Below are 12469 nucleotides of genomic sequence, written 5' to 3' on the forward strand. Positions count from 1 at the left end.
CTCGGCGTATGCTTGATATTGTTGCATGCATTCCCCACCTTCGCCGTCCAAGTGAGCGTTAAGTCCAACAAATCAACAGATATTCCATGTTTGTTTTATTTATTTAAATTATAACTACAATATATTATATATATAAATATTGTCTTGCGTTGGCTCTTTGCACTTTGCGTTTGGCATAAATTAAACCAATGCTATTGCCAACACTTGATTAATGTGGCCAGTTTGTCGGCCAATTGTCATAGATTGTCTTGTGTAATTTTGCAACAGTTGCACATCATGCAATTTGCTTAGGTGCGAGTATTTCCCCTGTGGCAACTTTGTGACTCAAATACCCTCTTTAAATTTTATTTTAATGTTTAAATTTAAAAGTTTTATTTATTTATAGTCTCTGAGTTGTTTGAGATTTCTAAGCTACACGTGTCCATAAAATTAAGTAATTAATGAGTGTTACATTGTCGCTATAGATGCCACTTTATGATTGTTAAATGCGAATTTAATGAATTCAAAATTAATAGTTTAAAAAAGCGATACATTGCATTTAAGCTGTCAGTTAAAGCTATCGGTTCTAGTATTCAAATAAGTTTACATTAATTCAGCATACCCTCTCTTTTTATATATATAATATTATAACTTTTATTTTATTCCTTTTAGGAATGGTATGTTTAAACAGTGGTCTTAGTGTTTTTTTAATGATTTTAGTTATATATAATTATATTCAACCACAAATTTTAAAAATAAAATTCAAAATAGGAAATAAGATTTTTTCATGAACAAACAAAAGATTAAATTTAAAATATTGTGCCATTTTTAAATTTAAATATTTATTTAACATCAACAAAGTACAAATAAAATGTTTAATTAACAAATAAAAAAGAATTATTTTTTATATTAATTTGTTTACTTAATAATTTTCATTTATTGTATTAAATAGTATTCAAAATTTTAAAATTTAAACTAAAAACATATATGTTAAATAGTTAAATTTTTCATAAATCTTTTTACAGGGTATAACAAAATCAATCATCTATTAAACATTGACCAAAAAGCAGCTGGCACTCAGAGTACCCTCTCTCTTTCCCACCAATTGGCATCTCGTTTGCCGCTCCCCAAAAATTGTTGTGGCCAAAACGCAATTCAGGGTTAAGTTCAAGACCTGTTGATTTTGATTAGCTTTTAATTGATTAAACGTGGAATTTATTTAGAGTAAAATCTTTAAATAATTTGAATGCAGCTTTTATTCAACCACTTGAAAAGCTAAGAAGCTGCACAGCTGTCGACTTAAAGTCAAACAACGTCTAATTAAACACAATTTGACTAAACGGTGCTGATTTGCCTCGACATATGGGGCGGACAGCAGCCCACAGACTCAATTGGCAACTTGATTCATGACTGGTTTGAATAATTGGCTAACGATTCGCTTATGCAAACACTTTGTATAAATAGCAAATAATTCACAGAATTGAATTTCAGTTCTAGCCGAGAGTTAAGAGATGGACAAGGTTTCATAAGCGTGTCCTCTGGTCCTACAACGTGTAAACTGTAACTTTGTATCTTTGTATCTTTGTATCTATCTATAGCTTTACGTTTGTGGCACTCATTGTATTCGTATTGCTAATGCACTCATTTGCATAACACAGAAAATGCATTTGTTGCCACACACACACACACACACACGCACACACACACGCACACACGCACACACACACGTGTCTCCATGGTGGCGGCATCCACAACGCTCTCATAAGCTTCGGAAACGTGGCAACTGAGCAGAGTGGCAGACAATTTATGGTGTCGCATGATAACTTGCTGATTACTTGCTAATTATGTCACCTATAGACGCGCCCCCTCTGTCCCTCTGGCCCTTCTCCATCCATTAGACTGCAAGCCGCAAAACAGCGTAGGGCCAATATGAGTTATAGGCCGTCTTTCCGGCTAAAACAATTGTTGTTTTGCTGGCCAAGGCATTGTATAAAAAAGAGCGTGAGAAATGGAAGGTGAAGGGTGTGTGGAGGTGTGTGTATGATAGGCTTGTTATGCTCTTGTTATTTGACGTCACTTAGCGTCTAAGATATCGATTACGCGGCGTATACGCAACCAACTGCGACGTTTGCCATTAATAGCCACAACTATGTGATTTTATATTAACATAAACAAAACAATAAAATAGCAACAAAAAATGTTATTGTCATTTTATGTATTTTTATAACAATTTATTTAATATTCAGCATTTATTTTAAAACATATTTAAAAAATAACAGAAAATTATGTGGTTGTATTTGACTAATTTTTGACATCATAATTAGGATATTTTGAAAAATTCTTTAAAGCATTTTATAACTAATTATTTGTAAACAATTTTTTATATATTGTTTTGTTATCAAATTAAAAAAAAAAACATTTAATACGTACAAAGATGTTTAGTTATAATTTTAAAACATATGTAGCAATTGTATTAAAATATTTTGAAAAATAATATCAACTTTTTATAATATTAATGTGATATTTTTAAAATTCCTTTATACATGTTTTTTGTTTTAAAAAAAACACAGTTCGTTGTAATTTTATACAGATTTATTAAGACAAACACAATTAGTTGTAATTTTATACAGATTTATTTAGTTTATATTTAGATATTTTAAACGCATTTTTATACATATTTTGTCGAGCTTCTGGACAACAAGTGTACACACACATACATACACAGCAAGTCAGCAGGCAATCCTTAGATCGTGTTGGGTGGTTGAGTGGTTGAGTGGTGCTATTGGTGGTGGTGGGAGTATAGAGTGGCGGATGACATTTCAAGTGGCAGCCTTTTAATGATAATGATGATAGTCATGGAAGTCATGATGATGATGCAAATGATAAGGATCATAGGGATGATAAGCCTTGATAATGGGCGCTGGATGATAAGCCTTAATAATGGGCGGATGCACCACAGTCTTAATCACCGTTGGCAGCACCACTGGCTTGATAATGTGATGCGGTACACTGTGCACCACCGTGGAGCTCTGATGCGAAACAGCCGCCGGCACATGCACAATTTTGGCCACATGCAGTGGCTCAACGTGGTGGTGGGCCAAGAGTGGATACTCCGGATAGTGGTGGTGGTGGCCATGCAAATAGCCGGGACGTGCCGAGGCCAAAGTGCACAGCAAAAGCAGCGACAGCAACTGTAGTGGATAAAAAGCATATTAAGTTGATCCCTGTTATCCTGTTGTTGTCCTTAATTCTTACCAATTTTAGCATCTTGTTGTTGGTGGGTGTAATCCTTGTGTGTAGGTTGATTTGCCAAGTGCGACTTGCAACTGATGCTACCATGACACCAAGCTTTGGCTTTTATACACTTAACGTCTTGCATCAGTTGCCTCAAGTGGCAGCAACAGCAGCAACAGCAACAACAACAGCTGCCACTCGACAGCGCCAACAGCAGCAGATGCTCTCATTGTTTGTCGCGATTTTCAATGCAACGAATTGTTTTTTTTTTTCTTCACTGATATTGCCATTGCACACCACCAGCAGCAGCAGCACCACCAGCAGCAGCACCACCGGCAACAGCAATGCTGCCACATCCGCGCTGCCGGCATTGGCTTTTAAAACAGAGAGAGAGAGAGAGAGAGAAAGAGACACTTGCATCCGCAGTTGCAGTTGCAGCAGACGCTGTAATTGCCCCCAGTTTGATTATTGTTGTTCACACTAGTTAACAAATGTCAAGTTTTATTGTCTATCCAACAGCAAACTAAAATACGAGCCTATTAGTCTGGGTATTTAAACTTTTTATACGGCTTAAATGTACATTAATATTATAAAAGTATTATAGACTAATATACTGTAAGTCATATTTTTGTTCACTTAACTAACAGTGTTAATATACGAAAATAAAAAATATACATGTAATTAACTACTGTTAATGCTTAAGAAAATCGTCTTGGCATTTTAGTTTTTAATATATTTTATAGGATTTGGTTTGTTTTAAAATTATATTTATTTGCCTTTGAGGTTCATTCATTTTTTTTATATTTTCGATTTCTTTTTGATGCATTCATTTTTTTTATATTTTCGTTTCTTTTTGATGCATTAACATATATTATAGAAGGAGTTTAAACACGAGAGATAACATATATTTAACGAGGCAGTGTAGTAGTTGAACCCAGATATTTTATTTATTTTATACGCTTATGTATTGTATTGCTTATGTATTTTTAACTTTTAATTTCTAAGTAAGGTAACTTTTAATGATGGTAAGAAAGTGTTATTGTTTTCATTAATATACAAATAATTGAATATTTATGTAATAAACATTGTAGTTATATTATATTTAATTGTCTTAACTGACTTGTTTAGGCAATTGGTATTTTAACATTAATTATTATCTATTATTTTGTAAGCTGTTTTGTTATGTTGATGTTTTCTATCTTATTTGCGGGTTTATTTTTTTTTAAAGAAACTTTGTACTGAAAAATATCTTTATATTCTTACAATACTATAAAGAGTATCTGATCAATTTTTATTAATTTTAAGCTGTTCTAGTTTATATACTTCTTTTATGTTATTCAGTGTTTTTATTTGGCTTTTGTTTAAGCAGTTCTTGTTAAGTCTGATCTATGCACTGTTGAACTAAGCTTATAGACTCTACATAGCTTTATACTTATCCCAAGTTGTCTTAATCCTTAGATAACTATTTTATCTCACAGCCTCTGGGCATAACACTTAGATACTCAGAGAGACTTGAAGCTCAATGAAGCGTAACTTTAGATTTGGGCAATTTTTGCAAATGTGACTGTCTTTGTAGTGGATGTTGCTGTTGTTGTTGTTGTTGTAGTACAACTATTGCCATTGGTAATTGCCAGTTGCCTCTGCTTCTGTCGCCGCAATTTGTGCCTTTAGTTCATCGTATACCGTTACTAATGGCAGCAACTATTTCTTTATCTTCTTGTTGTTGTTGTTGATATCTTGCAACACATGACTGCTGTTGTTGTTGTTGCTGTTGTTGCTGCTGCATGGCAAGCATAATTTATGCCAGTGTTACATTTGCCTGCAACGACCTTGACCAGCCAGCCAAATTGTTGTTTTTATTTTTATTGTTGGTTTTTACAGTTTTGCGACTTTGTTTTTCATTTTATCTTTTTTCGGCGACTTTTGGCAGTTGCAACGGAAATTCACACTCGCCAATTTAATTGTGATTTGGTTTTTCTTATAACTTTTTTTTTTCAGATTTTGGCATGGAAATTAGTTGTAACTCTTGTTATCTCAATAACAATTATATGAATTTAGGCTGAGAATGCTGTGTGTGTGAAAAACATATGCACTTGCCACATGCTGCATGCCACAACTGCCACTTGTTATTTTTTTTTGCTACACAGAACAAAATATTATTATAAAATTTTAGTTTAAAATTCTTAATTTTATGTATGTATTGTATGTATTGTATGTATGTAATGTATTTTTTAAATGTGCATGTATTCAGATTATTATTGTTAAATGAAGACAATAAGCGCAAAAATAGCAAAGTCTAAAACTTAAAAAATAAATCAAAGAAATTAATATTAAATATTTGTACTAAATTTAAGAATTATCTTACAGAATCCCGAAAAATCCAAATATTTGCTGAGAGCCTCATTAAAATTTAATCAAGTACTTTGTGCTGTTTTTTTTGTATTTTAAGAAAATCAATATGTATCAATTGATTTTATTCCAAATTTTCGGATGTTTTTTTTTCTGTGTATAGTCAATTGAAGATCTATGACTGCATATGGAATTGATATTTAAGTCTTTTAACTGGAGCTGCAATGCAAACGAAAAACGAAAAGTTCATGAACAGCAAATGTGACATTCAAGGTGTTTCAACTCCACAGCAAGTGGATCAGAGTGGATCAGCTTGTGGGGGGAATTTTTTATTAGAATGCTCATTAGAATGTCGCTGAAGTTGACAGGCGACTGGCGACATGAAACATGAAACATGTAACATGCGACAAGTGCAGTTGAAGTTGTAGTTGGAGTAGCGACTTGAAATGTCAGCATAAGTCGCTGATTAATCAGTCTGCAATTGAATATGAAATGAAAATATTTGCACAACAATTCGCTGCGGCTTTAAACAGTCCCTGGTCAATTGACCATTGGCTTGACCTGAAACACACCCGTAAAATAAACTAATAACAAATGCAGCTTGCAGCTTATCTCGACCAGGAAATGCTGCATCTTATAGACAAAAGAAAAACTGGCTTTGTGGCATGCAACTTGCACTCGATTGTATGTGTGTGTGTTTGTGTGTGTTGCAAGCCTTTCGATTCAGTTCAGTGGGTTAGTGGTAGCAGCATTAACTAACATTAAGCATACGCCGCCTAAGCCAATAACATTTTCAATGTTATTTCAAATGAAATGACAATAAACTCAAATCTTAAATCACATCCGCTGACCAGCTATGAAAATGTCGATGCCACAATTGATGGACACAGCTGACCTTAGTCGCAAGCAAAGAGTAGCAACAACAACAACAGCATCGACTACCAAATTGGCCACCTGTTCGCTTCGTTACGTTTCCACCAAAAGCGTATTAAGTATACGACGCGTTGTTGGCGTGCAAATGTAATTATCGAGCTTAGAGCAAACGAGCATTTGAAATGCATTTATTACACGACTATTCGTACTCATTCCACTCTATTCATATTGTCTCAAACTGACACCCAAAATAAAATGCACAGCTGCAGCCCCCGAATATCAAAAATTCGAAACATTTTCCACTGCTTTTTGGATTTTGCGCAATTCCCAAACTCTTTGGCAAGTCTTTTTGGCTAACTGTGGCTAACTCTTTTAACCTGGCGCCGGCTGATTGAAAGCCCAACTAACCGACTGTCTGACTGACTGGCTGACTGACTGACTGACACCTGCCTGAACTATGCCAGTCCAGCGGGTGGACAGCTCAAATTTGTATTGTGCTGCGGCTGTTTTAATGTGCCTACAAATAACTTTGGCCAAAACTTAATCAATGCATAAAGAGTTGCAATTTGCATGAGGCTAAAAGAGGTCAAACATATGTACATATGACAGTTAGATAAATTTTATGATAATAAACAGATAAATATGTGGATAATTGGATTAACAGACGCTAAATTTGTAGATAGATAGCTGAAAGATAAATTACTGAATAAATCAATATTTAATTAAAATATAAAAATTTACTTTCGATAACAAGAATTTAAAAAGAAAAAAAAACGTAGAAAGAATAATTAAAATATATATATATTTTTATATATTGAAAAAGACCAGTGGAAATAAATAAAAAATGGAGTTGAATTGGTCTAGTTGTGGATTAACATTGGATCGATACATAAATAGACAGATCGTTTTATTGGTATTTTTTATATTAATTATATTTTTTCTATTTTTCTCTTGAAGTTTTCTTTTATTTTAAATTAATTTTTTATAAATAATATTTCTGATTATAAATATATATTTTTTTAACAGTTTTTATATGTAGGGTGAAGAAAACTTTTTGATATTTAAATCAGAGTATTTTGAGTATTTCACATATCATTAGATTCTCATTAAGAACTTATAAAACTCCCATTATAATTATATTCACTTCAGCTAAATTTCGAACAAACTTAAATAGCGCATATCTTCCGTATCTATCAATTGCTACCTCCTGATTATATTTCCGTATTTCTACGTACTCTTTCGGCCAGATCTTAGTCAATTCTCGCAGGTTGTTAACGACCTTCGGAGCAATTAACTGTAGCCAACTGACAGTCAAGAGAACTGAGACAAATTCAAGTGAAGTTCAGTTGAGTTTAAACTGATTAAAGTATTGAACACTGTTTAATTATTGTAATTGCAGCAACTACTAATTCCTAGTAAAATGGCTTTAATTAAAAGCAAAATTAAGTTAGTCGATAAAGCAATCGGGTTGGCTGCCTGTTAAGCTGGTCAACTGGTTAACTGTTTGGCTGATCTATCGATATGGTCTACATTGTGTGGCCATTGTTATGCAAGCCAGGTGAGCGAGTGAACTAAACAGAACTGTCACAAGACAATCCCGAAGCCAGTTTCCCTACACTGAGTATATATATTTTTATAAATATATTTATATATATATATATATATGTGTGTGGGTTGGCCATAAGGCGTACATTACCCTCTCAAGCCCGGATATTGTAGAAGGAATTTAGTTGAAAACAACAAGAGATACAATTGTCTGGGCTAAAAATTGACTCAAAAATCTATTAAAAAGCACTTTTGGATAGTCAAAGAATTTTTTATTTGTAAACAAATAAGAGATATGGAGGAAGGAGGGGAGGGAGGGAGTACTACCTGAATTATCTGTCGCCAGTTTGCAATATTCATTAATCACGCCACACAAAAAATTGCTGACAAATCGCCATAACGGCGACAGCTTTGAGATCTCTGAGGCAACAACTGGCGACTTATTACAAAAGCGGAACTCATTGAGACAGAGGGAGTGGGAATAAAGACAGAGATAGAGACAGCTGAAGAAAAAGAGCAGGAGAACGTAGAGTTGAGACCAGAGCGGATTCTATGTGGGCTGACTTAGTATTTTTATATGGTCTTTGTTTAGAAAAGTTTTGCATAACAGGAAATTACAATAGGATTTTTGCTAGACGTGTTGGGCAAACTGAAACCACATGAAATTACTGAAAAAGTAAACAATAATTAAAAGACTAAAGATGTACCTGAAGTTTAAGTGTAAGAAGTTTAAAAATATGACATGTCTACTGCCAATTTGGCAGTGACCAAAGTCACGCACTGAACTTGAACCACTTTCAGCTTGGCAGTGACAATTGCGTAGTGGTTGTGGTTGCGGTGGTGCGTGCGCCACGAACCACAATTTCACGGTCAACATTGCTAAGAAAACTGACGGCAAAACACATGAAATAAATTTGTGGCTAGTGTTGTTGCTGTTGTTGTGGCGAGTGTTGCAAGTGGCAACAGACAGCAGACAGCAATGTGGCCAACAGTCTGGCCAACTGTTAATGGGGGCAATCGTCTCACGACGACGACGACGACGACGTCTGTTCGGGTCTGGGCCTTTATTTTGACTGGTTTTTTAATGGGCTGGCAGTGTCCAACATGGGCGTCTGTAAACTGTAAACTGTAAACGAAAGCATTGTTGTTGTTGTTGTTGTTGTTCTTTGTTGTATTTGTTGTCGAATCAGCTGCACCACTGGGACAAACGCCCGTTAGCTTTTCTGGCTTTTCTTAACGATGCAGTGCAAAAAAAAAATTATTATTATTGTATTTTCTGCACTTTTGGCGCAGTTTTACAATTTGAATTTGCTGTAATGTGTGTGTGTGTGTGTGTGTGTTTGGTCACTTTTTGTGTATAAAAGCTGGCGTAGATTTGCAGCTAGCAGCAGACAACGGCAACGCGTCAACACAGACCAAACCCAGTTCATTTCAACAATAGAATCGCAAGGATTAACAAAATGTACAAGTTGGTAAGTGCATCAAGAAAATCAACAAACCACCAACTTAACTATAGTCTCCAAAACCACACTATTTCTACAATTTTCCAGGTGGTGTTGTCTGCTTTGCTCGCTGTGGTTGCCGCTCGTCCGGGATATTTGGAGGCAGGTCCTCTTTATCATAGTTACGCCGCACCCGCAATCATCCATGAACCGGCCCTGGCCAAAGTGGGTCACATTGTGAAGAGCATTCCGACGTCCGTCTCCCATCAGAGCATCAGTCAGGTGCACAGCTCGGCTCACATTGTGCAACCAATTGTGGCACCTGTCATTAAAACCTATGCCGCACCTATCATCAAGACTTATGCCGCGCCAGTTCTACACACATCCATCCTGTCGCCTTCGTGGGCCTCTCACGGCTGGGAGTCATCCTGGTAGGCGACATTCTTCCATCCTGCGCCTCGAACAACTCAACTGCTTCTTTCCGCATTCTTTTTGGCATGATAACTAGCCAAAATTTGTATAATTTCCCTGCATTTTACTTTCCATTATCCCATTTCGACTGATGTAAATAAAGTCCATGCGATCATTATAAAAATTATTGTCTTTTTTTAATCTTTACTTAATAATTATCTTTGCATTAGCACTGAATATTAAAAATTTGAAATGCAGATTTGTGGTTATTCAAATGGAAAATCAACATTCTTGTTTAATACTCAACTTTAAACTATCATAGCTTTTCCAAATCTTAACCGATTTTTATGCGGAATATCATTTTGATCATTATTTGGCCTCTATTTTGATTCTGCATCAAAATCTTAATTACTTAGAAAATTCGATATTTTGGTCATCACCATACCTACCCCTTGACAGTTTATCTCAAACTTCAGATAGCTATAACTCTGCCAAAACTTGACCGATTTTCATGCGGAATATCATTTTGGTCATTATTTGGCCTCAAAATTGATTCTGAATTCAAATTTTACTAACTTAAAAAATTGAATTTTTTGGTCGTCACTGCGAATTTTTTCCATACCTACCCCTTGACGCTTTATTTTAAACTTCCGACAGCCATAACTTTGCCAAAACTTGACCGATTTTCATGCGGAATATGGGTTTTATCATTATTTGGCCTCAAAATTAATTCTGCATTAAAATTTTACTAACTTAAAAAATTGAGTTTTTTGGTCAACACTGTGAATATTTTCCATACCCTACCCCTTGACACTTTATTTAAAACTTCCAACAGCCATAACTTTGCCAAAACTTGACCGATTTTCATGCGGAATATCATTTTCATCATTATTTGGCCTCTTAATTGATTCTGCATCAAAATGTAACTGACTTAAAAAATTTAATTTTTTGGTCATCACTGTGCATTTGTTGCATACCTACCCCTTGACACTTTATCTCAAATTTCAGATAGCCATAACTTTGCCAAAAATTTACCGATTTTCATGCGGAATATCATTTTGATCATTATTTGGCCTCTTAATTGGTTCTGCATTAAAATTTTACTAACTTAAAAAATTGAATTTTTTGGTCGTCACTGTGAATTTTTTCCATACCTACCCCTTGACACTATATCTCAAACTTCCGACAGCCATAACTTTGCCAAAACTTGACCGATTTTCATGCGGAATATCATTTTCATCATGATTTGGCTTCAAAATTGATTCTGCATTAAAATTTTACTAGCTTAAAAAATTGAATTTTTTGGTCGTCACTGTGAATTTTTTCCATACCTACCCTTGACACTTTATCTCAAACTTCAAATAGCCATAACTTTGCCAAAACTTGACCGATTTTCATGCGGAATATCATTTTCATCATGATTTGGCTTCAAAATTGATTTTGCATTAAAATTTTACTAACTTAAAAAATTAAATTTTTTGGTCGTCAGTGTGAATTTTTTCCATACCTACCCCTTGACGCTTTATTTAAAACTTCCGACGGTCATAACTTTGCCAAAACTTGACCGATTTTCATGCGGAATATCATTTTCATCATGATTTGCCCTCAAAATTGATTCTGCATTAAAATTTTACTAACTTAAAAAATTGAATTTTTTGGTCGTCACTGTAAATTTTTTGACACTTTATCTCAAACTTCAAATAGCCATAACTTTTCCAAAACTTGACCGATTTTCATGTGGAATATCATTTTCATCATTATTTGGCCTCAATATTGATTCTGCATTAAAATTACACTAACTTAAAAAATTGAATTTTTTGGTCATCACTGTGAATTTTTTCCATACCTACCCCTTGACACTTTATTTAAAACTTCCGACAGCCATTTTTTGGTCATCACTGTTCGTTTTTTACGTACTTACCCCTTTCTCAGAAAATCCCTCAGATATAAGAAATGATCAACAAGCTTTTATAAACAATCACATTTTACTCGCAATTAAACGGAATCGGAAATATATATACAGGATAATTTGTTCTGTTTTGGATCAGTAGTTTAGTCCAGTTACTCGAACTGGAAGTCTTTACACTAAATTACACTCTACCAGCCGGCGTTGTAGACAACAGGTGTGGCATAGGTCTTCAGTACTGGGGCAGGTGCGGCATAAGTGGCCACAGCAGGAGCTGCCACATAGCTGGAGATGACGGGAGCAGGAGCGGCAACATAGCTGGAGACAACTGGAGTAGCATATGATTTCACAACCGGAGCGACAACATCCTCCACATAGTGGGCACTGCTGTGCACCACCGACTGGCTCTGATGGGAGACAGAGGAGGGAACGCTCTTGACCACAGCGCCCACCTTGGCCAGCACGGATTCCTGGACAACTGTGGCAGCTGGCGCGGCATAGACTACAGGTGACTCATAAAGATGACCGGGACGAGCAACAGCTACGGCGAGGAGAGCAGACAACACCACCTGAAATATGGATTAATTTCTGGTTAAAAATGATGCACTGCAGCGGTTAACTTTAAGGGACTTACCAATTTGAACATGTTGAGGGAATTTGTTTATGTTTTTGGTCTGTGTTGTTGCTGTTGTTAGCGAACGAAGTTGACTGATAATTACCAAAAGTGAAC

General features: G+C 35.2%; 3 protein-coding genes across 3 annotated transcripts; 1 reads left to right on the plus strand and 2 right to left on the minus strand.

Moving 5' to 3' along the window:
- Positions 1–2556: 2556 nt before the first annotated feature.
- LOC117788248 (histidine-rich glycoprotein) lies at positions 2557–3261 on the minus strand. Its single transcript, XM_034626949.1, has 2 exons — positions 3235–3261; positions 2557–3170 (listed from the first exon to the last, which is right to left on the minus strand). The coding sequence occupies exons 1-2, from the start codon at positions 3244–3246 to the stop codon at positions 2814–2816; spliced, it is 369 nt and encodes a 122-aa protein (XP_034482840.1). The 5' UTR covers positions 3247–3261; the 3' UTR covers positions 2557–2813.
- Positions 3262–9385: 6124 nt separating this feature from the next.
- Positions 9386–10020, plus strand: LOC117787706 (neuropeptide-like 3). Its single transcript, XM_034626301.1, has 2 exons — positions 9386–9452; positions 9531–10020. Exons 1-2 carry the CDS (start codon positions 9441–9443, stop codon positions 9855–9857), a joined length of 339 nt encoding a protein of 112 aa, XP_034482192.1. The 5' UTR covers positions 9386–9440; the 3' UTR covers positions 9858–10020.
- Positions 10021–11799: 1779 nt separating this feature from the next.
- On the minus strand, positions 11800–12443 carry LOC117787703 (pupal cuticle protein G1A). The gene is made up of 2 exons (XM_034626298.1): positions 12374–12443; positions 11800–12308 (listed from the first exon to the last, which is right to left on the minus strand). Exons 1-2 carry the CDS (start codon positions 12383–12385, stop codon positions 11931–11933), a joined length of 390 nt encoding a protein of 129 aa, XP_034482189.1. The 5' UTR covers positions 12386–12443; the 3' UTR covers positions 11800–11930.
- Between the last annotated feature and the right edge of the window lie 26 nt (positions 12444–12469).

Source organism: Drosophila innubila (genome assembly GCF_004354385.1).
Source record: "Drosophila innubila isolate TH190305 chromosome 3L unlocalized genomic scaffold, UK_Dinn_1.0 0_D_3L, whole genome shotgun sequence".
Lineage (NCBI taxonomy): Eukaryota > Metazoa > Arthropoda > Insecta > Diptera > Drosophilidae > Drosophila > Drosophila innubila.